At 47.1% G+C, this 27479-nt stretch overlaps 1 protein-coding gene across 1 annotated transcript in view; it reads left to right on the top strand.

Moving 5' to 3' along the window:
• RGS9 (regulator of G protein signaling 9) overlaps positions 1 to 27479 on the top strand; it is a 69094-nt gene that overhangs the window by 15889 nt on the left and 25726 nt on the right. The window contains exons 3-9 of the mRNA XM_065415655.1: positions 7211 to 7261; positions 7422 to 7528; positions 8367 to 8418; positions 9569 to 9627; positions 10872 to 10948; positions 12998 to 13079; positions 14316 to 14378. Of these exons, the coding sequence (XP_065271727.1) occupies positions 7211 to 7261; positions 7422 to 7528; positions 8367 to 8418; positions 9569 to 9627; positions 10872 to 10948; positions 12998 to 13079; positions 14316 to 14378 (491 nt within the window). The remainder of the gene's footprint in view (positions 1 to 7210; positions 7262 to 7421; positions 7529 to 8366; positions 8419 to 9568; positions 9628 to 10871; positions 10949 to 12997; positions 13080 to 14315; positions 14379 to 27479) is intronic.

The following is a 27479-nucleotide window of genomic DNA, read 5'->3' as shown; positions in this document are numbered from 1 at the left end:
CTATGCTCCTGTCGTGTATGCTGGTGGTTTTAGGCAAAAAAGGGAAAAAAATGGGCTTGTAACCTTCGCCCTCCCCCCCTTTATTTTATCACTCTGGGATGCATACAGAAGACTTGAGAGAGTTTTGTTAATAATAAAAAATCTGCTTGTTGGTTACACCGGAAAGACAGGTTTTGTCCACCCAGGAGACTCTATGGATGATTGGAGAACTAGTGAAATGATGCCATCAAATGAGAGAGGTGACTACAGGCTGGTCAGTTGAGAGGGGAAGGAGCTTTTAGACAGGCTGTTTAAAATTCTTGGTTAGCTTTTGTTTACACAACTATTCATCATCCAGCATGAGGCCACTGTTTGTTAGGGATAAAAATCAAGACCCTTTCTCCATTTACCATCACTGGGGAGGAATATTGTTCCTTTGTTACAGGCTGGATCTGTCAGTGTAAAGAGTGCTGAGAATTCTGTCAAACAAGTGCAGCGCAAATGAGCATTTAATATACAATTAACCCCCTGAGAGGGGATTAACTCTGAGTAGGCTGGGCAGAAACTCCTTAGCCATGCTGGTTTAAAAGTGTATTACTATAATACATTCTAACGAATGTTCTAAACCTCTAGGATAGACAAGGCAGTGTGTGCCAGATAGGAGCCTAAAATGGGCCATGTGCCTGTACAAATACGTTATTTCTGCATGCACATCAGACATTTTGCCCACTTACGAGAAGTGTCTGCAAATATAGGCCTGTTGTTTCATGCACCCATCTTTGGGAATCTGGGCTGAAATCCTGGCTCCACTGAGTCAATGGCAAAACTCCCATTGACTTAAATGGGCACAGGAGTTCACCCCAGCCCTTAAAGCAGCAGAGAGGAAGGTCATTCCTAGTTAAGAACAAATGACTGCTCATATGGCCTTGACAAGTCACACTGTGTCAGAACTGAACACAGAGCTGCTCCCTTCTCCACCCTTGTTACGTACCTACTTCGGAGAGATCTTCAATAGCTATGGCGTAAGGTCATGTGCTCTCCACCTGTCGCGTCCCCTTGTGTCAGGGTATAATGCTGCAAGGGGTCCTTGTCCCTGGCATCTCCTGCAGGCCGTCTGTCTCTTGCTGGGTCTTCCGTGGCTCAGCTCTCTGGTCAAGTCACTAAGTTCAGTCCCCTTCCAGGGTAACAAGAAGGTCCAACTGAAAGTTCACAAGACATCCCAATACAAAAGAGCCTCCATCCCATCCTTTGGGGTCAGTCATCAGCCTCACCCCGAGCTCAGTATTGCTTCCAATGGGCTTGCATGATCCTTCTTGAGGGACTGGTGGGGGAACCCAGGCCCACTCCCCACTCTGGGTTCTGGCCCAGGAACCCTGTATTGAGCAGGCAGGTCGGCTTCTTCAGACTTGCTGCTGTTTCCCTGGGCCACTTCCTTCCTGTGACCTCCCCCATGTTGCTTTCCTACAGCTTGTGCCTAATGCAGCCTCCCATTGGTTCCCAGGCCTCTGGATTCTCCCCAGGTCCGCCTAGCTCCTCCTTTCTCTGCTGGAAGAACCATCCTTCCACCTCTCAGCTTCCACTGAAGTGCTTTTACTGACCCTACCTCAGGGCTCCCTTCTGACAGGAGCCTGACCTGCTCTCTGGGGGTTTCTCTCCACAGGAGAATCCTGTCCCCTCTGCAGTCTCCTCCCTACTGAGTTCCCTCCAGTTCCTTGTGAAGCTCAGGTACCTAATGATCCTTACCTACTTCCACCCCCCAGTGGGCAGGAGGCCATCAGTCAGTCATAGGTGCACTCACTGGCTCTTAACTCCACATCTAACAGGCGATGAGAGTGTGCCTCATCACATCTGGATATACATTTCCAGAAAGAATTAAAATGGGCAGAGCGATACGAGACTGTAATATGGAGTTTTAGAAATGAATAGCAACCAATTAATCTCCCCTTTGAGCATTTTCTGGTAATAATCATTTTTCTTGAATTCACTGGAGAGGAGCAAAATATTCAACCCACTTCGGTGCCTCTAAATTACAGCTTTTCCTCATTTGAATAGGTTGAAGAAGAAACAGACAGGTAGCTGTGCTTTGATGTGCCAAGTTTGTCATTACCGTCAGCTACGAACACACTCTCCTTTTGTGTGTGCCAGCTCCTTTCACACGTCGCTGGAAATACACTATCAACACCTTTACTTCCCTCTCCTAGAAACCATCAGAAGAATATTACACTATAAATACTCACTGCTTTGCACACCTTGTACCAAATTCTGCTCTAGCTTTCCCTTTTCTGCAGCCCTTGGGAACCCAGGACGGCAGAAAGTCCTGCAGTTCTTCTCGGCCAAATCCTTCTCTCCAGTGATGCCCTGGGGCTGCACAGGGATAACTGAGAGGAGGGTTTGGCCCTGAAGATCTGTAGGGGAATATTGCTTTCTCCATTTTCTGGATGGGGAAACTGAGGTAGATAGGTTAAGTAACTTGCTCAAGGGCACAATGGGAATTGGTGTCAGGGCAGGGAATAGCTGGCAGAACTTGGGAGGTCCTGGCCATCAATCTTATTCTCAGACCGTGCCTTCTATCCTTCTACACACTATGGGGCAGACCCTCTGTTTGCTTAAACAGGTGTAGCACAAAGTCAGTGAAGAGATGTATAGCATATATATAGCCCTACATCTTCCAATAGCATTATTACTAGAGTGTGTGGTGTAAATGGGCACAACTCCACTGCAGGCAATGCAGAGAACTTGGCTCTTCATGTTCAGGAAACTACGTAGGTGCATGCCAAATCCCTAAAAAGTTTCAGAATTTCTTTGCAAAAGGCAGATAGTCACCCATGTTTAATTTGTGTCTTTTAGGGAGAGCACTTACGAACAGAGCTCTCTAGGTAGGAGTGACAGAATAATCTTTTAATTTGATCTATTTAAGGAAGCAGTCAGTGGGATAAAAGCTCCAGGCACCTAGTACAAGGCTAAGTAATCAGTATAATGTCAGGAAAGGTCAACATTTCAATCCGCAGCTGTAGGTGACTTTTGAAGAGAGAGGCTAGTAATTGATCAGGGACCGAATGCGATTTAGCCTGGCCTTGTTTAAATGGCGAGAGCTTCAGAGTTTTGTTTGCTCCTCAGAAGATAAGGAAAGGGCTAGTGGAGGCTGACGCTGACTTTATGTATGGCTGACGGATACAGGCCATATCATCTTGAGAGGCCTTTGAAAGCTGAAGTACATTTCAGTACATGGAACTTGGCTTCCCTCTGATATGTCTTATTGACCACTCTTGACAGAGAAGCTAGGTACTAACACCCATTGAACTCAATGACAGAATTTATTTCAAAGGGAATTTTGAAAGAGAAAGCACTTGGTATTATTTGCAAAAGCAGGTAACCAGTGAAACGACTCAAGGGGCTAGCAAAGATCAGTTATTTAACAGAGGTGGCCTTCTAAAGCAGCAACAGCAGAACTGTGCTCTGTGCATTTGGGTTTATCTTTTAAGACAGGCTGTTGCCGAGTGAAGGTTGTCTTTCTTTCATCATTGAACCCTTTTTATCCCAGACACTCTTTCTAGGGCTGCAGGCCTACTCCTGCCCCCCAGTGACATCGTTTGGCCACACCTTTGCCCATTCCATGAGAGCAGGTGACAGGAAAGCACATGCATTGCATACGCTAGGGAATTCCCATGGGAGAAATGCACCCCTGTGTGGAAAATGCGCACAAGACCTATGCATCGCTTACCTCTCCCATGTAAGCCAGATCACTGGGGTTTAAATGATTCCCAGACCTCATGTGGCCCCTCTGTGCAGGGGTGAGGGTTTAAAACCAAAATACCTAACACAGCCACCCTGACCCATCACATGCCCCTACAACCACCTCATCACCAACTTCCTTAATAGGGAAACCATGGTTTCCAAAGAACAGCTCTTTTGGGCACATTTTCTTCTAGGGAGGAGGGATTCTTCTTGGAAGATCCCTCCCCCCCCATTTCTTTCCTTAACACCCCACACCTTTGAGGTCCCTGTTACAGCCACCAGCCTTCTGGCCCAGGATGACTGAGCTGGGTCCCCTTCAAAGTCCATCACTACCACTCCCTGACCATCATGATAAGAGAGAAGTGGTGCTGATATTGTCATCTGATGCTATGAGAGGGTAGTTCCGTTTCCATGACCCATTCCAGACGTGGTTTTGCATAAGACTGGCCATTTAGTGTCAGTTCAGATGGCGTTTCTTGTGATGGAGATGTCTGGACAGAGGCCCACAAAACTCATGTCACATAGCCAGCAGATGGTAACAATTCTTAGATTTGAACCTATGCCGACCTAAAAATGAGGGGCTCTGTATTAGTCCTGGTTGATATTTTTTTGATCAAAATATATCGTTGACAAAAATAGCTTTTTGACCAAAGTGAAAAATATAAATTTTAATTTTGACTGAAATTTTTCAGTTTTTTTTAAATTTTGTCTAAAAAATGGAAACTGAAAATATTTTGATAACCAAAATCTTACAGTTTTTAACATTTTCATTTTTTGGTTCAGTTTTCAGGAAAAACTTCTGGCTTTTGGTTTTTAAAACCCAAACATTTAAATAAAAAAACAGTTATTTTTGTTAACAAAAATGGTTTTAAAAGGCTGAAAACATTTTTAGTTTTTTAAAACCATTTTCACTGAAAATGTTGTTTTTGAAAATCAAAAATTCTCATGGAAAATTTTGCAAAACAGATTTTTGTTCCCCAGAACTTCCTGTAGAAAAACATTTTTTAACCAGCTCTACTCTGTTCCCCATTACCAATTCCCCAAGCCTTCTACCTCCCTGCCTACTGAATGTATTTCTATTCAAACGATAAATCCCCTTTCAACTTGGATTCATGAATGCTTTTTATATCACTGAGTTATACATTTCCAGCCTTTGAAACCTGAATTGTTTCTTTATGTTTCAATTTAATTTGCGAGTAAGGATTCTAATTGAGTTGTGTGATTCCTGATGAGCATTCCCTTCCTTTTCATGCTGGCAATACAATGTTCCCTATGAGTTCACCTTTACAAAGAACACATCCACTTCACATTTCCAATTATGTTGGGTTTTGATGTGGAGACTCACTAGCTACGCTGAAAATTGTTAGTCTTTATAAAAGATTTTGTTTGGTTATGGCAGAAAGATAGTCATTAAAAACCAGCAGAAATATGAATTTTAAAATGGAGGCTTTTGGAGATATCTAAAGGCACAATAGCAGTAGCTAGAAGATGTTTAAAAATACCCTGTGCCGAGACTGGCTGGGTGCCTCACGTAAGGGGCAATTACTATTATTTGTTATTTGTGTTGCCATAGCGCCTAGCAGCTCTAGTCCTGGACAGGCCCCCAAAAGAGACAGCCCCAGCCCCAGAGAGCTTACAATCTAAGTAGTGATAATACTTTGCCCCTCCATTGTGCTTCTATCTCAGGATCTCAAAGTACTTCGCAGCCGTTAGGCTGAAATTCATCCCCTCTGTCAAGTCCCACTTCAGCCCAAACATGGCCTGTGTACATCAAAACTGTCTAGGAGCAAGGCCTCCCCAAACAGCAAGCGCCTTGCTAGTCTAGCAGTGAATTGAAACTCAACTGAAAATGACCACCCAGGCAATTCAACTCCACAACAAAAAATAAACAGTTCATTGCACGCTTCAGCTGAAGGTGCAGTCGGATTGCTAGGCCCTGACCCAGGCCTGGGAGCTTTGGGTTAGAACCAGAGAGCTCCTCTTCTGCCCCAAATTCAACCAACACCCACCCCGTGAAGAAGCAGGCAAAGCCTTCTTATCTCGCCTGATGGATCCTGATTGGCTGCTGCCTCTGTCTCTCCCGTCTAGCCGCTGGGGAGGGAATCAAGTATTGTTGGTTCTGCTGGTACTAAGAGCCTGTGTGGCATCTCTAGGCAGTGCTTGGAGGACTAAACTCACTGCCCCTCTTTCCCAAGTGACGTTCTTCCGTGGGGCGGGTGTGTCAGGCTAGAGGAGGCCTGGTACACCCTGTCATAATGCACCATTTAGGATTTAAGTGGGACTTTACTGTGCTTGCCTTTTGTTGGCCTTCTGCACTGAGGTGAATTTCACCGCTCCATGAATGAAGGAAACAGGTGTGTATTATTATCGGTCACGTACACATGGAGCAATTACGCCACAGGGAGATTAGGGGCCTCATGTTCCTCTCTGCATACATGAGCAGACAAGGCTAGACCTACAGAAGGATGTGGGTATTTTGCTTCTGTGGCATGCGCTCCCTTGGGTGAAATTCACCCTATTCAGAGAACCAGCACAAGAGGCCTATGGATCGCTGAAGTCCCACTAAATCTCTACTTTGAGGGCTTAATAATGCGTAGGCCTGGCGTCAGCTCTCTTCAGAGGGGTGACTCTTACCCCACTTGCAGCAGGGGTGGCAGAAGCTTCCTAACAGTGCGGGGGGCCCCACCGGCACCTGAACTGTGGCCCCAGCCCCTGTTCTGCCCCTTCCCCCGAGACCCGGTTCCCGCACAGCCTCTTCTCCCTAAGACCCCACCCCTTTTCCCCCCATCATTCGTCCTTAGGGACGATTAAAAGTGGGGGCCATGGCCCTCTGGCCCCTCCTGTTCCGGTGCCCCTGACTTGCAGCAGCAGCCCCTCTTTGGTGGCTTCATGGGTTTCCATCTCTGTGGGGGCTGTAGGAGCGTAGGGCAGAGGAGCTACAGTCGTTGGGCTCCTCTGCACTAGTCTCCCCCGCTGCCCCAAGCATGGTAAATTTACTTTCCAGTGGCGCTGTGCTCACATCATTTCAGAGCATGCTCTGCTCTCCAGTTAGCTGTGAAGTCCTTCCAAGTTAGTTGAGTGACACAGGAAATGCTGAGAAGACCAATGGGTGAGATCTGTTTGACAAGGGGAAAACATCAGATCAAGTACCATCATCAAGGGACAGTGTGATAACTGAGAAGGGCCTGCTGTAGTCTGCAGGATCCCTTTTTACTGCATGGGTTTGACTGTACATTTACCACCCGACCAAGAGCTGGACTGGCAATTAGCCAGAAGCCTGTGGGTCACACCTGCTTTGAATAAATGGGAATGCAGTGCAGTTGCCTTAATTTTTAATATGTGCCAGTTGCCTGGCTTAAGATAGGGCTTGGCATGCTAGGACCTATAGTCTTCACAGCCTCCATCTCCATACTGGAGATGATGACTGTAGTGCAGGACTCTGTGGGCTGCACACCACTTCTGATTTATAGTGTCTGGTATTTTCTTTGCCTTGCAGGTAGTGATTTACTGCAGTGGATTATCCAGCATCTGAAAATCGTTGAGGAAGGTAGGAGCGTAACCATCTAATGCTTTTATAGCTTTGAATCGTGAAACTATAATTCGTTGTTAGATGCAACCTACATTCTTCTCTCCTGGGTAGTGGGTTGCTTCTGAAATTTGCTGCAGTCTCTTTGTATCATCAATATATCTGACTTCTCTTTTTTTAGAGGCACTAAACTTGGGGAATCTAATTGTCAAGTATGGATACATCTACCCTCTGCAGGAGCCGAAAAACCTCACCCTCAAAACAGATAGCAGCCTCTACAGATTTCAGGCAAGTCATATCTTAGACAGAGAATGCTGGCTGGACATAATGTACCCTACATCTTGGCTTAGAAATGGAGGCTTCTGTGCTTCGGTATAATTAAATGACTTTTCCTTGTAGCTTTGAAACGCCAGTGGTTCCTTCTGAATGTATTTTCCCTGGCAGCTTGTACACTAGCAAATGAAATCACTGGAACAATTTCAGGAGACAGTATGATGAGCAAATAGAATACACTGTAGAAACAGGATGTGATAAGCAATTAGGATCATGGTTCATGGTTGGACTTGCCTCCACATACAATGAGAGATTAGGGCACTATCATATAGTTTTCAAATGAGGTTATTAATACCAGTTGTCTGGTTCCCTTCATGTTCCCCAATCCAAGCTCCAACATCTTGACAATATCAAGGAGAACATTGCAAAGTAAGACATAAGCATGCACTTTGATGTTCTGAAAGCTTGCATGGTTTTGAAAGTCTCACCTTGTTAACAATAACTGATTGTCAAAGCAGAGGAAGTGGATATGTAATTGACACTCCATTAAACCTGATTTAATAACAACAACAAAAATAGCCTTGTTTTATCCTCCTAACTGCTTATGCTGAGCTAAGAATATGGATATTTTGTGTGTGTGTTGATTCAGCCTCTTAAATGGTAGAAGTATGGGGAACGATAAGCTTCTTTTTGTAGCATATTTGCAAAGCAGGTGACTCCCTCCTCCTTCTGTTTACACAAAAAGACAACGTAGCCAATATGATACCAACAAATGTAATGATTTTAAAGAGCCAGATGCAGCTGATGGTGGCTACATGAAAACTGAGGTTTTGTTTTTGGCTTCTTTCTGCAGACACCATATTTCTGGCCCACCCAGCAGTGGGCAGCAGATGATACCGACTATGGTAAGTGTTAACATTATAGCTATTCTGTGAAAGCTGAATGGAGCGTGAGGATGTACAGCACACTCCCATATAGTCAGGTGGATGCTGATGATACTCTTAAGTGTTTTCTCTAGGTCCTGCTGTTCTGGCTATGCAGACTGGGTTGATCATCTTGGTTTATTATTATAGGGCTGCTCATGGGCTTTAGGGTACTCACTGACATAGGCGCTGACTCCGTGGGTGCTCTGGGGCTGGAGCACCCATGGGGAAAAATTGGTGGGTGCTCTGCACCCACCGACAGCTCCCTGCCCCACCCCCCGCCCCAGCTCACCGCCTCCACCTCCTCCCCTGAGCGTGCCGCCGAGTCCTGCTTCTCCCCCCTCCCTCCCAGTGCTTGCACCCGAAACAGCTGTTTTGTGCAGCAAGTGCTGGGAGGGAGGGGGAAGGAGGAGGAATGCGGTGTGCTCAGGGAAGAGGCGGGACCGGGGATTTGGGAAGAGGTCCAATAGGGGCAAGGAGGGGGCGGAGTCGGGGCGGGGGGGGCGCGAGCACCCACCGGCGCCAAGGAAAGTTGGCACCTGTGCACACTGATTTGTTCATTGCGGGGTTGCTCCCAACGCCTAGGTCACCAGCTTTTATTTACCTGATACTTTTGTACCTTATATATTTGTCCTAGAATCCTAAGGCCTCGCCTTCTGAAAATAACCCAGTTTGGTTTTAAACATTAAAAGAAAATATTTTAAAAGCTTTATAACAACAACAAAATTGCCCCCAAATTGGAAAAAAAAATATTCCTAACCTTTTAAGGGTTTGATCCAGTGCCCATTGAAGACAAATTGAAACCCTTCCATTGACTCCAATGTACTTTGGCCCAGGCCTTAAGGAAGGCACAATTTGTTGACATATAGCTGCATAATCAACCACATCAAGCTCGAGAGTAAGGCAGGATAGCCATTCTTGCACTTCTGTATCGACAAGTGGAGCATCCTTGACAGACTGTAGCCCCTAAGGACATCTTTCTTGAGTGGGCTTCTGTGAGATTGGAGCTTGTGTCTGGGAAAGATGTCACGATGGACAATGGTCCACTCTTTGTCATAGGGTCAGCTTGCCAGTTCCAGGGACTAACTTTATTGATCTGCCTCGTAACTGAACCTTTTTGCTTTTCTCCCAGCAATCTACCTAGCCAAGAAAAATATTAAGAGGAAAGGGATTTTGGAAGAGTATGAAAAGGTAGGAAGTCATTCTATTGTTTGTGCCTTTGCCAGCTCCGAGCCAGCTGCTCTTGAGATTGGAGGGTGGAAAGTGACAAAGAGCTGCCAGTGCACTCCCCAGTGGCACCTTTGTTTTGTGAAATAGCTGCGGATGTACAAAAGTGTTTAAAGTAAATGATCATTTTAGTGGGGCAGTTACCCTCTCCAAAATATTGGAATGAAGTATTCAGAGTGAATGTAGTTCATAGTAATGCATTTCAGAACCACCCAGTTTTTCTAGCTCAAATTGCCAGCCTATCCCTTGTTTAGTTCAGAGAGGAGGGCGTGTTTTTATCATGTTCTGCATGTTGAGAACCAAAAGCTCTGAACTGAATGGTGTTGTCACAGTTTCAGAGCCATTGCACCTGTATTCACCCTCTTTGGTCCACCACTTTAGGCTTCTGGCTCCCAGCTGTCTCCTCTCTTGGGCAGAGACCCACATTTCCCTCCCTCCTGACTGGGAATTTTAAGGCTGCATAGGTCCCTGCCTACACTGTGATATCCCCAGCAAGCCAGACTGCCTAAAAGGCCAGTGCCTGCATTTTGCTTCCTGTCCGAGGGGGATGACCCGTGTATTTCCCGCAGCTATACGTCACCACCCATTGCCTTCTAAGCAAGCACATTTAAGCATTACAGAGCAAACATACTAAAATAATTAAAAAAAAAAAACCCTACACGCATGCTAGAAAGCTTACCAGAGATCACCCCCTGATTCCAGTCTTTGACTCTGGTAGGTTTTAGTCCTTCAAAACATAAAGCTGTTTTCCCTGTGGTTACAAATTCATCCATCTATCACCCAAAACGAGACCCCAAGTCTGTGCAGTACAGCCATTTTTTTTATACAACTCGGACCTTTGATCTTGGCCGTCTGTAACAGGTAATCAGCAGACAATGGCCCTCTCTTCAGGGCACAGCTTCAGAAGGCTGGTTTTTGCATAACCAGAGCTGGGGAATTCACATTAACTTCTCCCTTGGGATTCCCCAAGAAATACACTTCACTCTAATTGTCCCAGAAGTCCATACTTGTCTGCTACATTTTCAGTGTAGTCTTTTGAACTCCAAGGTCTCACATCTGTCACATCTCTCCTCTAGAGAAGTTACATCCAATCCTGGCCCGCAATAATACATAAACTTAATCTTCCAAGCATATTGCAGGAAATTGCCAGGTCTGTCACAATTGTTCATAATTTTGTACTAACTGGGTTTTTTATTTTTTAATTTCAGGAACATTACAACTTGCTAAATAAAAAAATAAACTACAAATGGGATTTTGTTATTATGCAGGCCAAAGAGCAGTATAGGTGAGCTCTCTCAAATTCTGTTACCTGCTTCTTTATTTGGGGGCATGAGGGACTATGGGGTGTTAACTTGATGTGCAATCAAAGAATAGAGTTCAATTAAAAATATTAAATTACAATTTTACAGCAGCTTATTAACAGTCCCTTGGGAACGTGAAGGTGAAAACTGTTTCCATATGAACTGTATTCCTCCACACATGACCTGCTATTCGTTTGACACTTAACTGAGAATGTTTAGCCCAAGTTTTCAAGGGAGTGGGCAGTGGCCTACACAAATTCACACTCTCCCATTGCACCTGCATTTGCTCTTGCACACAAGCATAACTAAATTCGCTTACACACAATGTGGAGTTGCAGTGTCGTTTACATATGCAAAGGAGCACATGTGTGGGTGTGCATATACCCTTCTTGCATGTGCAAATACCTCTTTGCAAATGCTTCATTGCACATGCAAAAGTAGGTTTTTGCTCTTACTTCTGTTACAACTTCTGTTGAAAATGAGGGGCCCGATCCTGCCGCGCAAAAGACCTTACTCAGGCAAAGCTTCCAGCAACTTCAATACCAGTTTTGCTGGAGTAGGGATTTCCGAATCAGGCCCTTGACCCTTTGGAGTTGTAAAAGGTTCTCTTTGAATCACCATCTGAGTGGCCTGGCCGACAGCCAGCATGAGGTCTCTGGTGCCGTCTTCTCTGCTGTATGTGCTCAGCACCTTTGAACTTTGAATCAGGCCACTTTTATTTAGGGGCTTAACCCTGGATTCCTGTCTCAACCTTTAGGCATCTAGGCCCTTGCATATAAGATGTTGCCTGGTACCCCAGCACCTTGCATTTCCGCATTACAATTGCATCAGGCAAGTCAGAACAGAATCTATCAGATTGCCTCTTGGAAACATGCCGTCAATTCCTGTTTGTTGCTGCAAATTAACACTGTTTGGTACAGATCTGGCTCAGGCTAAGGGGATGTCGACACTGCAGTCCAGGCGTGTGATTGCAGCTCATGGAGACATACCCGAGCTTGCTTTAATCTGGCTAGTTAGGGTGCTGGAGCAGTGGAGCTCTGGGGCAGTGTTGGCTTCAGTGCGGTCTAGTCACCCTGGTAATTACCCAGGTTCCGGGCAGGCTTGTAGAGCCCAGGCTGAAACCCATGCTACCATGGCATCACTGCTCCGGGACCTGAGCTAGCTAGATTGAAGCTAGCTCGGGCAGTCACACTCCATGACTGCAGTGTGAACATAGCCTAAGAGATGCACAGTGCGTTTTTTAAAGCCAACACTGATCCTCCCAACATCTCTGTGAAATTTCACCCGGGGCAACTGAAACAGTGACAGGGGAAGTGACTTGTTCATTGCTATGCAGTGAATGCATTGGGAACTAGCACCCCAAGTCAGAGGTCAGAGGTTTAGACCTAGGACTACCTAGCTTCCAGGCCTGTATGGTGTCTGCTATGTTCTTCTGTGGACAGTTGTTCCCATCAAAACCACCCGTTCCCCAAACAAATGGGTGTCAGAGACATCACAGTTATCTCCCGCATGGTAAACAGCAGACACTGTAGGCACCTGAAATGTTACAGGGAACAGACATACATGAGGGGGCAGAATTGAGTGCAGGTAAAAGGGAGGAATTCTAACAAATTGTTGTCAGGCCAAACAGAAGAGACTACACCTAATCCCAGCTGAGCTCAGGAAGAGGTTGGTTACTCAAAAACTAGCACCCTGCATTGATATCAGTGGGGTTCAACCAATCGTCAGTTGTAAGTTAGGACAGCAAGACATGCAGTCAAGAAATAGCAGAGTTTAGTTGTGGCCTGAAGAAGCAGCACACACTCAAACCTTCTGAATGTAGCCTTGTGAGCCTGTAGGTCAGGAGGCTGAGGAAAGGTCAGAACAGCATCATGTTCTCGCTGTTGCTAGTTTTAAAGGAAAACAGTGCAAATTCCTTCGGTGCTGTCCCCATCAGTGAGAACTGTGGCTAACATGCAAGAAAATGTCATCAAAAGGGAAAAATAACCCACACGTTCCTCTGATGGGATTAAAACCTACTCTTTGCTTTGCAGGACAGGAAAGGAACGGAAAAAGGCAGACAGGTATGCGCTGGATTGTCAGGAGAAAGCCTATTGGCTAGTGCATCGAACACCTGTAAGTAGAATGCTGTCCTCCATAGCTGTAAAGTCTATATTGGAGGTATAGGGTCCAGAGAGCTCAGCCAGGAGCAATTTACTGCATGTTTAAGAAGGCAGCTTTGGGGGCACTGCCTCCAAGGTTGTGCTTGGCCAGCTGCCAGAGATGCAGAGGTGCACTTAGACGCAAAAAAGAGACTTTAATCCACTCTGCCGAATCACTTCCCGAACCCCTGAGACTTGCTCTTAAAGGGGAAGTAAGGAACAACTCACCACATCATCCATGCTGCGAACAGAGAATCCTAACTGCCTTTGCCCCCGGGGGGCTGTTATTTTGGAGGCACATGTCACCAGGGTGTTTCCTGAGTGAAGCCAGGCTGGTCCCAGCGTGCTGTTAGACTCTGACATGTAGCCAGGAGCTTGACTCCCTCATCCCAGTCATAATCAAAGAGCCAGTTTAATGGTGTATACTGAGTAAGTGGCCAGTGGAGAACCCAGCTGTTAACATACAGGGATGCGTCAAGCCTGAGGCAAATGTCAGCCAGTAATTAGACCTTTGCTTGCAGATAAAGCAGTTGGTGGGAGACTCTTTGCACCACTCAAATACTTTGGCCCCAGTTCATCCCCGATGCAACCCCTTTGGCTCTACCAGGGCTGAATTTGGTTCTTTTGGTTCTAATTTAGACTTAGACTAAGTACTTTTTTTCCTGGTCTGTTTCTCCATTTTCCCCAGAAGAGCTCACTACTGAGATCTAATTATTGACAATTATCTAACTATGATGGAGCTCAGGTAACTACTCAAAAATCACTTGTGCCCAAGGCAGACATAACAGTGGTACCATCCTGTCCCTTCTCATTGTCTATATCAAGGTGTGTCTCCTCTATATAGATTATTGCTGGTTTGAGCATGGTTTTCCCTATATACGTGCCCCTTGTATCACCCTTGATCTCCAATGGCTGGATGTCTCTGGATCTCTCCTGTTAAATCTCTCCTGGATTGTCTCCTGGTGTCACCTCTGCTTGGATGCTTTTTGGTTATCCCTTCTATAGATGTTTCTTGCTCTGTTGGGTGTCCCATATATATTCCCATGCACTCCCAGCCAAGCCCTACGGCCATCTCAGGAAAGATCAATCAGTGTTTTACCTTTTTCCACCAGTTGGAGGAATTATTCATTAGCAGCAGATTTCTGCACGTGACTTAAGATGGTTTTGAAAAAGCAGACACCAATGTATTGTTGTTTCTTATTTGTAACAGCCAGGCATGCAAGACATCCTCGACTACGGACTAGACCGAGTAACCGATCCCAATGAAAATAAGGTAAACTAGGTAAGGCTGCTTGCTTTCAAACTTACTGATCGTACGAGGACATAGCAGGTAGATCTACATGACACTCAGAGGCTATATCTATGTGCTGCAATCTGAGGTGTGGACTGCACCTCTGTAGTATGTGTAGACACACTTGAACTGGCTTTGATCGAGGTTGCTCAAATTACAATGGCAGCACGGGCTAGTTGCCTGAGTACATACGCGGCTTGTCCAGTCCATGTTGCTGCAGCTTCACTGCTATTAATACTCAAGTTAGCTGTATCAAAGGTACCTTGGGCATACGTTCGCTGGCTGCAGTCACCTCCGATTGCAGTGCAGACCTACTCATTGTGTGTGAATGGCGCTCCATGGATCTCCAGCGTTGCATGGCAACAGTCTGAACGAGCCATATCAAGCCAAATAACAACTGATAGGCATGTAGAACTATGCCAGAACCAGAACTGTGAAGTCAAACCCATTTGATTTTCACTTCTGCTGAGTGCAGTGGAGTTACTCTGGATTTGTGCTGGTACGATGTGAGAGAGAGCAGAATTTGGCCCTAGGAATAGAATCTGGCAGCTTCACTTTGCTTATCAGTTTTTCAGTGGTTTCTTGCCACATTAGTTAAATCAAACAGAGTAGTGCTATTGATCTGAGAATGTAAATGAATGTAAATGATGTAGCCCTGGTGTAGACTTGTCTATAGCACTGGTTCTCAAGCAGGGCTATGCGTACCCCTGGGGGGTACATCAACTCATCTACATATTTGCCTAGTTTTACAACAGACTACATATAAAGCTCTAGTGAAGTCAGTACAAACTAAAAATTCATACAATGACTTGTTTATACAGCTCTATATACTAGACACTGAAACGTAACTACAATATTTATATTCCAGTTCATTTATTTTATAATGATATGGTAAAAATGAGAAAGTCAGCAATTTTTCAGTAACAGTGTGCTGTGTCACTTTTGTATTTTTATGTCTGATTTTGTAAGCAAGTAGTTTTTAAGTGAGGTGAAAGTTGGGGTATGCAAGACAAATCGGACTCTGGAAAGGGGGACAGTAGTCTGGAAAGGTTGAGAGCCACTGGTCTATAGGACTAAGTGTATGCTGTGGTAGCTAGAACCGTCCTTATCTTTCACCCATGGCTCTGTTGAAGGTGAACAGTGGAGACTGTGAGTCAGTTACTGTATATACTCATTCATAAGCCGAATATTTTTGGTAAAAAAGTGACGCATCAAAGAGCGGGGGTCGGCTTATAAATGGGTCTACACCAAAATTTGATGATTTTAAACTCTATGGAATCATTGAATTGAATATCTAATACATTGTCGTTTTGTTTACCTGGAGTGTCTGCAGGCACGGAGCCCCTCAGCTCCCTGTGGCCACGGTTCGCCGTTCCCAGCCAATGGGCGTGCCACTTCCCACAGCTCCCATTGGCTGGGAACGGCGAACTGCGGCCACAGGGAGCCAAGGGGCTCCATGCCTGCAGACGCTCCAAGTAAACAAAATGTCCCAACCCGCCAGCGGCTTACTCTGACGGGAGCCAAAGTTTTCCAACCCCTGAAATATAGGGTCAGCTTATGAAAGGGTCATACAGTTTTTGCTATTTTTACCTATCCATTTTGGGGGGGTCGGCTTATAAATGAACGGGCTAATGAACGAGTATATAGTATTTCAAGTGGTCCCATATTTACATGCCTAGGGCCTCAGCTGACAGCATATGTTTGGCCTGTGCTTGGTGAGCGAAGGCAGAGCATTTCTCATTGAATCAAAGGTGATGGTTGCTTTGACGAAGCTCACCCTATCTCCAGTAAACTTTTCATTTTCATAACGGCCCTTAAACATCTCCGCTGTCAGAGGCAGATAATTGCTTTGGGCAAGTGGGTTCTGTTGCCATGGCGACTGAAAAGCAGAGGAAAATGCTAGGGTTTAGTATTTTCTCTTTTTGCTCTAAGTGGGAGCTACTGAAATGTCCTTTAAAAGGAAATAAAAACATGAGTGGCTGTTGGGCTGGAGGATCCAAACAGAGACTGAAAAGAGTAATCAGATAGACTGTCCCCCACAATATTATAGCTGGCATCATGGAAAGACATCTTTAGGTTTGCAAATGTTTTCAAACGTCATTAACCCTCTGATGGCTATTCAGTGACTTATGTGAAACGAGTTAATGGTTCTCAGTTCAGTTCCTACTGGACGAAAGCCCCCACAACAAAAGAAACAATTCACTAGCACAGCTGACTCCCTTGTTAGCATCTCAGCAGAGAGCCCAAGCAGTGAAGGCCTGATGCAAAGCCCACTGAAGTCAATGCGAGAGTTTCCATTGATTTCAATGGGCTTTGATCGGGCCCTGAATGGGCCACGTGAACTTTAACACCCTCTCAGCTTTCTGGGCTCAAAGCTGGAGTATATTGGCAGGGTGATGGGAAGAGTATACTCCTATTGCCCCTGCTGTGCCTGCTCCGTAGCTAAAGGAGGACTGCAGGCTTCTGAATTGTCAGGGGGCCCTTTCCACCAACACACACGCACACAATAAGGCTATGATTGAAACCCCAACCCAGTGTTCCCACGGTCCGTACTGCAATATCTGCACATTATCAGGAAAGATTTTACTCTTTAATTTAGGGACAGAAAATAAGCCCCAGGGGCAGTAATAACAGGCAACTGCAAAGAAATCCAAAATTCACTCTTGGCATACTGCAGGTCTAGAGAATGTCATGGACACCAGCGACAAATAATGAACACTAGCACAAGAGGCAAGGGAGCTGTGCCTCTCACTGTTCACATTATGAGCTGGATGCTCCACTCTTTTCCTTCATGCCAGTGTAACACCATTGTGTTTAGCGGAGTTACTCCTGATTAACACCAGTGGGAGATCAGAATCAGACCCTTGGTGTTCCCTCTCTCCCTGGGATATACTGCTGCGGTTCAAGTTAGTGGAAGCACTGCTGTTAGATTCCCCTGGATATAATAGCAAGGGAGTGGCCGGCAGGGCATTCTCTGTAAAGTCCTCCCACATCCAGTCCAGATTTGCTGGCTTTCAGGGCACCCTACAGTGCTTGTTTATTTCCCCTGGCCTTTGGAGAGAGGCAGGTGGATTGCAGTACAGACCAATGTCTGGGGGCAATATATTGTTTGCGTTCGTAGATGGGTTGAACTCATTGTATTGCTTTTCAATTTTTGTAATTTTTATATAATTAACAGGAGGCTCAGAGCCTGTCTGTGGGCACTTTTTATTTATTCTAAATCTAAAGAAGGTAAATACAGAAATAAATGAAAATGAGTACGATTTGGTAGGTTGCTGTAAGTAACAGAGCAGCACAAAGAAAGGAGAGGGCGAAAAGAGAAGAGGAGTGGAACAAGAAAAAGGGGCAGAAGGAGAGAGGGAATAGGAAAGAGAAAAGTGGATAAGCAGAGCAGTGGGTGTCTGGGGGAGGGATATCTTTGCAATTTTGCGGGTTTTTGCTAAAAAGCAAACGTTTTCAATTTTTCACATCCTCAGTTTTTCGACAAAGACCCAAACATTTTAGATGCAAATGGAAGTTTTTGAGCGAAGATTTCCATTTTGTGAAAAATCCACTTTCCATCGATCCAACGTGGATGAAACTCTTTTGAGAAGCTCTAGCAGTTTGGGGCTCTAAGCTGCGCCTCCGGGTGGTTGTCTCTGGAAGTTAATCTTCTCCATGCAAAGTGGATAGGATGCTTCCTGTTTCTATTTTCCATTTCAAAGTTTGATTGGAACTAATGCACCAGAATAATTGGCTGAAACACAAGACTTTTCCAGCATCTGACTAGCAGCTTTTCTTGCATTTCTTGAAAAATGCCAGGCTTTCTGGCCCCTCTAGACTGGCAGCTTTCCCAAACTCCTGAGGCTCAATCTGCAAGGAGCTGAGCAGAACGATGATACTTTTAGTCTTCTCACCAAGCACTCAGCTCTTTGGGGGATCTTGCCCTGATGGCCAAATCCTGCTCCTTCTGAAGCCAATGACAGTTTTACTAATGTTTTCGATAGGACCTGGATCTAGCTATAATACATGTGGAACAATGAGGACAGGAGAAACATGTGCACTAATCCAACTGCAGTTTGCTTTATTCATGACTCTGCTTGGGCCCAGGCTATTGCATCTTAGGGTATGTCTACACTACCCGCCGGATCGGTGGGCAGCGATCGATCCAGCGGGGATCGATTTATTGTGTCTAGTCTAGATGCGATAAATCGACCCCCGAGCGCTCTCCCGTCAACTCCTGTACTCCAGTGCCGCGAGAGGCGCAGGCAGAGTCGACGGGGGAGCGGCAGCAGTCGACTCACCGTGGTGAAGACACCATGGTAAGTCGATCTAAGTACATTATTCACGTAGCTGAAGTTGCGTAATTTAGATCGATTCCCCCTCTTCCCCCCCAGGGCTTAGTCTGCTAATTAGTTTTCCTTTAGCTGAAGAGAAAATATTCCCATTGATAGTTAATTTCAGACATCAAAATTACTTCTTTGAAGCTGATTTTGGAATGAGCAGTATCAAAGTGCTTGCTTCTTGCCTGGGATAGTTCGTTATACAAGCTGCTCACTGTCTAGATGTTTTTTTGGGGAATAAATAGCGGCTGAGTCATGGCACTTCTGAGGTGGCTTTTAGTGCTGCCCAGTAGGTTGTGGTTGGATGAAGTCCAATGAGATGCAGATTTTCAGCAATAAGGCATAGTCTTCCACTGGAACAACTTACCAAGGCTTGTGATAGATTCTCCATCACTTTAATTATTTTAAAATAAGAATGGATGTCTCTCTAAAAGAGGGGCTGTATTTCAATCACAAGTTACTGGGTTTGATGCAGGGATTAGAGGGTAAAATTCTCAGACCTGTGTTATGCAGCATGTCAGACTAGATGGTCATAATAGTCCCTTCTGGTCTTAAAATCTATGAATAGCAGTAGAGTTTTACTGATAAATATGTCCATGTTAGTCACAGTTGCTAATTGAAATGATAGCGATTGTTACTACAATTAATATAACTACTTCCGTGGTTTCTGTTGCACCTTTCATGAATGTCATGGAGATGGGACAATAAAGCAAATAAGCAAGATACAGAAACTGGAAAATCCAGCAAATTAAGGGTAAAAATAATTGGAGAAAACCTAAACTGAAAAATATTACCTAAGCTAGCCAAGGAAGTCAGCTATAAAGTTATGGGAGGGAGTTTCATCAAGCAGGGACAACATGAGCAATTACTTCATATTTAGAAGCAGTGAATGACAACACTGTAATACAAAGGCCAGTATTAAGGAGTGGAGAGGAGCATATACCGTAGGCACTAACTAACATACAGAACCATGAAAGAAGCGGGTGGTAGGAAGGATTCAAAACCTGATTTGTAGTATGGAGTGACCAATGCATTTTAAAGAGATGCATCTTCAAAAGAGCCTTATCTAAGACTTCAAATTTTCCCTTATGGTTTGGGCTTGCCAAAGCCACAGGATGGTCGCAAAGCCCACAGGATCCAGACTGTGCAAGGCACCTTTTTCAGTGCATGGATGAGCTGCTCCACCCCAGTTGGTTCTTGCTGAGATCAAACTCTGCCAGTGAATGGTTCTGGCTGAGAAGGGAAGCGAGATCTGGGCAGCAGCGGGCAGTGTGGCCACAGCGCTGCAAGTCCGGGGTGTGCAGCTGGAATCTGGCATTTTTCATGCTCAGATCCCCCAGATCACGTCTCTCGCTCAGCTCCAGTCTCACAACCCTCTGCGCAGCTCCCAGCAGAGAGGAGAGCCGCTGGCAGTGCTCGGCAATGAGGCTGCAGGTCCAGAGATGGAGCTCAGTGCACTGGCGCAGGATGGGCACTTAATTTCATGGGCTGGTTCTTAATTTCAAACGCCGTCCTGGAGTCCATGAAGAAGTAGGTGTAATTTGCCTGTTTCCAGACCCTGTAAACCCCAGGACATAAGAACGGTCATAGTGGGTCAGACCAAAGGTCCATCTAGCCCAGTATCCTGTCTTCTGACAATGGCCAATGCCAGGTGCCACAGAGGGAATGAACAGAACAGGTAATCATCTAGTGATCCAGCCCCTCATTCCCAGCTTCTAGCTAGTGCTATCACAAGTAGAAGCATCGTTACAGTAATTCCACAGCCTTGGAAATAATCACCTGTCATTTCTCTCAGTGCTTCTCCTTTGCTCTTGCCAGTGGGGCTTTGTACATCAAAGGCACTTCAGTGCACTACATAGGAACAGCATTTTCTTCGCTCTGAGACTCCTTCTGCTCCTCTTCCTCCCATGGCAGTGTTCCCTTGTACTTTGGTCAGCCCAGGAGATCTGGGAAAGGCAAGAGCTAGTGAAACATTCTGCTCTGTGATTGGCCACCTCATGGTGAGGGACACATCTCTTAGCCACTCCGGAATGAGCCGGCAGGACTTAGTTGTTGATTGACATATTTAGGTCGGCACTAGAGCTGCAGAAAACGTTTGCAGGGAAATCAGGACATGCTCGCTACCCCCCTGGTTTCAGGGTGTGTTGCAGACTTGAAACTCTAGACCATTGTCACTGAAAGGATCTGAGCGTGCCTAGGCCATGCCTAAGCGTGCTTGGGATAATTTATGGATTGACATCAAAATCATGCTCAATGCATAGCTCCGTATGGTTTTGATATGAAACCTGGAGGTTTTGGTTTTGCACCACATGAACTTGAAATTCAGAGTGAAACCCAGGCGGCAGTGGCCAGGCAGGAATGCGCCTGAGGTTGGAAACAGGGAACTGGGTTTGTCTGAGCCTCTACTTATCCTCAGTAAGGGACTCAACAGTTAAATGAATGGAAAACATTTTCTGCTCTTCCTACTCTGAGGAGCAGGGCCGGCTCCAGGCATCAGCTTGCCAAGCAGGTGCTTGGGGCGGCCACTCCGGAGAGGGGCGGCATGTCCAGCTATTCGGCGGCAATTCGGCGGACGGTCCCTCACTCCCACTCGGAGCGAAGGACCTCCCGCCGAATTGCCGCCGCAGATTGCCATCGCGATCGCGGCTTTTTTATTTATTTATTTTTTTTGTGCCGCTTGGGGCGGCAAAAACCCTGGAGCCGGCCCTGCTGAGGACATACTGTTGGCTGCAAAGAATAATAGAATATCAGGGTTGGAAGGGACCTCAGGAGGTCATCTAATCCAACCCCCTGCTTAAAGCAGGACCAATCCCCAGACAGGTTTTTGCCCCAAATCCCTAAATGGTCCCCTCAAGGATTGCACTCACAACCCTGGGTTTAGCAGGCCAATGCTCAAACCACTGAGCTATCCCTCCTGAGGAGGGCACTGCCTGGGTGTGGGCTATGACCCTGCATGAAGTAAGTTTTGTGGCGGTCCAGACGGACATCAGTAACCCACAAGGTGCATTTCAGGGAGAGGAGGAGGTGCTTTGCGTTTCTATGAGGTCATTTGTCTTTGTGGAGACGTTGGGGCTTGGGTCCCTCATGTTCTTTTTCAAGGTGATGGCGACAGAGCAAAGCAGAAAGGGGCAGGCTGTGCTGGGAAGAAGGCTTGGTCGAGCGAGGCCCCAACAAGGGGCCATCTTGCTGCCTCTTGACTTATGTCTAAATCCTAGGGTACACCTCCAACACCTCCCTATGGCAGGCCAGTCTGCAGGTTGGGCAAGCAGGCTCCAGAAATTGGCTGCACCTACGGGAGCTGCAGGTGAAGATTAACCCCCCCATTGCTTTTCTGCAGGGAGTTGAATGACCAATGGCCGCCCCTGTGTACCAGCTCCTTAGGGGGTGGTTGTGAGAAGCATGTTTGGTGGAAAGTCTGAAGGGATCACTAGTGCTGTAGTAACAAGTGACACACAAACGCCGTGAGACTTTATAATCACACCAGTATCCTGAACAGTGACGTCTTCTCCCAAGTGCGACCAGATCCTCAGATCAGCTTCGCTGATTTATACCAGCTGAGGATCTGGCCCTTTACCTTCAGGCAGCAGCGACTCGGAATCAGGATCACAGTGAAAACTGGCAACAGTACCTTCCAATGTCACTTCCAACCCCCTTTACTCCCACGGTGGAGTATCAGAGGAAGACTTTTGAGGAAGAGATGGGCCTGACCCAGAACTCCAGATCCAAATACCACCTGGGCCCATCTCTGTTGCTGTAGAAACTAGTCCTTTACGTGCTCTGCCCTGATTATCGGTGCACCCACGTATGTTCTGCGTGCCACTTGGAACTGATCTACCTGCGGCACGTGAACAGCACCCCAGGGGCATTTTGCCCCAACAAGCCGAGATATTCACCAGCACACAAGGGATTAATCCTCGGCAGCTTGTGTTCAGAGCCAGGGCACAGCATTGTGCCAGGAGCTCCTCCCGTCATCCCCCCAGGTTTGGACCAGACAAAGGATTCCTGGTTAGGAGACGCTTTGGTACATCTCATCTTTTCCTCTTCCAGTTGCTGTGTATGTGCATGCTGCCTTTGGAGCTTCGGCTCGAGTGACAGGGCTGTGTGTGTGCTGCTTGAATGCTGATAGAAACCTCACCACGCAGAACCTTTTGTAGAGCATGTGACGGTCAGATGAGACTGGCTGGAGCCTTCACTAATTTGGCATTTTGATTTAAGCCTAGAGGGACATTAAGCTTCTGCACTGGATAATTGTGATAATTCACTGGTTGATGGGTATTACTCAGTGAATCTGTTTTACACTCATTAAGGGAAAATGGTAAATGGCCCTTGGCCGCTGAATGATATTCCTGTATAAATCCGAGCGTAGGATTTCTCTCTTTGTCGGAGATGGTGCACGGCAGGGCGGGAGGGTGCTTCTGAGTTGGAATGGGGCCTGTAGGCATAGTGGGTTGGGAAAAAGTGGCGGTATGTTTAGTGGGTCTCTGAATTCAACCTAAAGGCAAGTTTGCACACGGCAAGCCGGGGGGTGAATCTATGATGCAGTAGCTGCTGCACAGTTGTTGGCCACGCGGACCCTGCGCCCACTTACTAAAAGTTCCCTCGTGCGCTTTGTCATACTCCAGTTCCAAGGAACAGTACGTCAGCGCACACGAGGAAACTTTCAACGTGTGGCAGCAGCATCCACGTGGCCAGTGAATGCCTGGCAAACTAGTGCACAGTAGATTCACACCCTGGCTTGCTGGGCACTAAATCGCCGTGAAGACAAGCTGTAGGTGGCAGAGGAGAGCCAGGACGCACAGAGCGTTTACAGTCGCTGGGATGGGTTTCTAGCAGAGACAGAAGCAGTGAAAGTAGAGATGCGGGTGCGGGAAATATTGTGGGAGGAAGCTAAGGGGAGCTGAGTGCAGCGGTGGGAGCGAGGCCGCTGGGATTCCTTCTTTTGTTGTCTTAAAATGCTTAGTGTGGAGTTAAGGATTGTAAAACGCTGCCAGATTGACAGCTCTGGAGGCTGAAGCCCTCTCCCTACCCACATGACAGGTGCAGCATGAATGCTGCCAGTGCCCATTTCCCCTCCCTGCTCCAGCAAAGTATTCACCCACAAAAGCTTATGCTCCAATACGTCTGTTAGTCTATAAGGTGCACAGGACTCTTTTTCGCTTTTTACAATGTCCTACGTTCTAGTGTTTACCTTCTAGTGGTGAGAGGGGAGACCAGTCTCAATGGCCCGTCCAGTCCTCAGCTTTCTCCTGAAACTCCAAACCAGGGGGCTAAGTACGCTGCTGACTGGTGACGTGGAGGAAGGCTTGTCCGCTGGGCGCTGGACTGAGAATAGCAATTCACTTCCACAAAGCTGGGGGGAGAGGGTGTGGATTTGGGGGATATGTTTGGGGCCCCACTCCAGGAGAAAGCCAAGTGATCAAGAAGGAAGTTACTTCCTAATGGTTTCATGCCTTTGAGAGGATCCAGTTGCTGTTTCAGAATCGGTATGTTTAAATCACAGCCCCCATCCCCGTGTGTAGGGTTGTGTGAATTTAGTACTCGGGAAAGCAAGGGGCGAATACAACTGTCTAGAGCCAGGCACAGGGGGCGTTATCCTGCAAACCCAGCAAAACTCCCACCAGCCTTTGGGAGGGGATGGGGAATCATGTGTTCCGTACTGTGCCCACCTTTCAATTCATCCCAGATTCAGCGTGCTCAGCTACCATGCCATGACCCCCTTTTCTGTGATGCCCCTGGCACCGCCTCCCATCTAGTTTGGACCCTGCCTCCTCCTATCTGGATGGGACCACCCTCCAGTTTAGCAATATGGAAGGGGGAGGGGCCATGACCCCTGACACCTGCTTGTGACCCTCAAATTGGGAATGGAGGAGATCGCAGAGGGCTCACTGTGCCAACCTCTTTACTGTGGTGACCCATTACCTCTTGCTGCAGGGCCTTCATTTCCAAAGTAAGGTCACTCCCCCTGCTTCAGAAATAAACCCGTTTGTCTTGTCAAAGGCCGGCTCTCCTGCATCCCTGGCACACCCAGCGCTCTCACTGAAGTCAATACAAAACACTCAGGAATGCTTTCCAGATGAATACTGCCAGGTGCCTAGGTAGGACGTTAGTGGTGTTACAACACAGACGGATTGGAGAAGAGCTTTGATATTTTTCTGAAGACTAACAATGCCAATTTCATTCATGGATTTATTACTCTAGGTAACATTTAATTTACTCTTCCCCCCCCCTTTTTTCTCTTTCCCACCAGTTATTTGTTTCTCCTGCGTGTGTCATGGCTGCCTGCCTGCCTCTGAGGCTCTTGATCTGTTGCGCTGTAGAAGACTAGAGCATCTTAACTTCCATGAAAGCCGTCTACAACCATTCTGCTGGGCATCCTCCTTTCCTCTCTTCTCATCCAGCTGCACTGTGTCTGTCAGAAATATCCATCCAGGATAATAAAGATCAGTGGGGGGCATAGGCAGCCGTTGGAGGAGGCTAGCCCTGGCCCCTCCCCTTCTGCCCTCCCTCTCCTCCTCCCCTTCTGCCCTCCCCCTCCACTTTTGCCCCCTCTCCCCGCAGGAGCCCAAGGCACCCACACCACGGATCCCAGTGCCAGGCGACGAGGCTCCAGTCCCAGTGCTCCGGGCGGCCAGCCCCTGAGTGCCAGGCAGCAGCGCGCTGTGCTCTGGGCAGCCGGGTGGCATGACCAGCCCCGGTGCTTCGGGTGGCATGGCCAACCCCCGTGTGCTGGGTGGCAGCGCCCCCGGTGCTGGTGCTCTGGAGCCAGCCAGGCTGTCCCCAGCCCTGGTGCTCCAGGTGGCAGGGCGGCATGGCCGCAGCGCCCCCAGCCCCGGTGCTCCGAGCAGCACGGCCCCAGCCCCAGTCACCCTGAGTCCCTGCGGGAGGCAGGCCAGCCAGCCCCAGGCAGCCTGGGCCAGCTAGGGCGGAGCACTGGGAACTGCAGAACAGGGCCTGGCCTGGGGACGGAGCGTGGGCGGGGCAATGCTAGGCTGTTTGGGGAGGCACAGCCTACCCCTGCCTATGATACCCACCGCCCATGGTGAGGGGGGCCTTTAATTTAGAAGATTTTTCTTTCTGATCTAATGGAGTCAACCCATTGATGTTTCCTAAATTAACCGCACCAGCCACCCTCATGCCTCAGCAAGTGGAATAGTTTAGCCAGCACGTGGTAAATCTGATTATGTCTCAGGGCTCCTCAGGAAGATAGTGAACTCCCATTATACATGAAATAGCTTGGTTGGAATAGAACTGTAGTTCTCCAAAGAAGATACTTTCTAAGGTAGTAGAAGTGCAGTGGGTTTCAGTCTGTCCTATGGGTAGAAGCAGATGATTTTCTGCCCTCCATGGCTACAGCAATTGGATCTGAAATAAAGACAACCCATGTAGAAATGTGAGGAATCTTTATGTGGCTTTAATAGGTGCTATTTAGCCAGCGGTGCCAACTCAGAACAGGAAATGTGTGCAAACACAGGCTGATCTTTAGTCCCATTATGTAATATGCTATCAGCTCTCACAGTACTTACAATGAAGCTGATGCTGCATTGAAAGAAACTAGAGTTTTCCCATTGACTTCACTGGGCTTAGAATCCGGCCCAATATGACAGACACAGTGGGTGCAGATTTCAACTAACAATTTAACCACGTGCAGAATAACAGGCTTGTTGCAAATAATGAGCCTGCAGCCGAGGTTCAAGCAGAACTCCCATTGTCTTCAAGTTTCCAATACTAATCAGCTGATACCATTGGAGCTTTACATTCCGAGCCTGATTCCTTGCATGCTGCGGACACCCACAGGAGTTTTGCCTGTACACAGACAACAGGAGCGATGCCCCTATTTTTAATAAGCTCTCTCCTTCCCTGTCTTTCACCAGCACGTGCTACTTATCAGTCCCTTCCATCTAAGCAAGGCAGTTGTGTCCTCCATCAAATGCAAAGTCCTCCAAAGGCAGATTAAGGCCATTGGATCCCATGTGTGAAAAGATCTTATTGTACTCCGAGGGGTTGCATTTTCCCCTTGTTGTGTAAGCCTCACTCTCATTCACATCAGGTCCTGCATGTATCTAGTGGGGACAGGGCCGGCTCCAGCATTTCTGCCGCCCCAAGCAAAAAAAAAAAAAAAGCCGCGATCGGCGGCGGCAGTTCAGCGGCAGGTCCTTCGCTCCTAGAGGGAGTGAGGGACCTGCCGCCCCCGAATTGCCGCAGGTGCCGCCCCTCCCCCTTGGCTGCCCCAAGCACCTGCTTGTTAAGCTGGTGCCTGGAGCCGGCCCTGAGTAGGGAATCACTCTCATTGGTGCAGAAATTGTTTTTGCTTTTCCTATTAGCTTGTTTGTTTCAGCTGAGGTCGCTTTCACTGCAGCAGGTCAGATCTATTCATGATATTTCCAATGGATGTCTCTTGAAATACCTTCTCCTGCTTATGTCATGTAGGTTAGATCTGTGTTAGTACCACACGGGATAGGTTTGTGTTAGCATCACACTAGCTGGATTTGTGTTAGAATGGTGCATGCTGGATGCTCTGCTGCATATCCCACTCTTGTCACTGAGGTGGTGAGTATATCCTGTCAGAAACAGCTGGGTGTGCACATTTTCTCCCTCCATATGTGTAAAAGGGTGCTTGTGTGCAGCTGGAGAGTGGTAGCTCTCTGATCATAGCAAGCAAACGTGGCACTGGTGGCCTGAGGGGATTATGCAGCAGTCAGGAGAAAGCAGAAGGAATGAATTCTTTTTTGGGGGGTAGGTCAGAGGTGTCCAGTACCTGACT

The sequence above is a fragment of the Emys orbicularis genome, chromosome 13 (assembly GCF_028017835.1).
Source record: "Emys orbicularis isolate rEmyOrb1 chromosome 13, rEmyOrb1.hap1, whole genome shotgun sequence".
NCBI classification, from domain to species: Eukaryota; Metazoa; Chordata; order Testudines; family Emydidae; genus Emys; species Emys orbicularis.
This window is presented reverse-complemented; position numbering and strand designations above follow the sequence as displayed.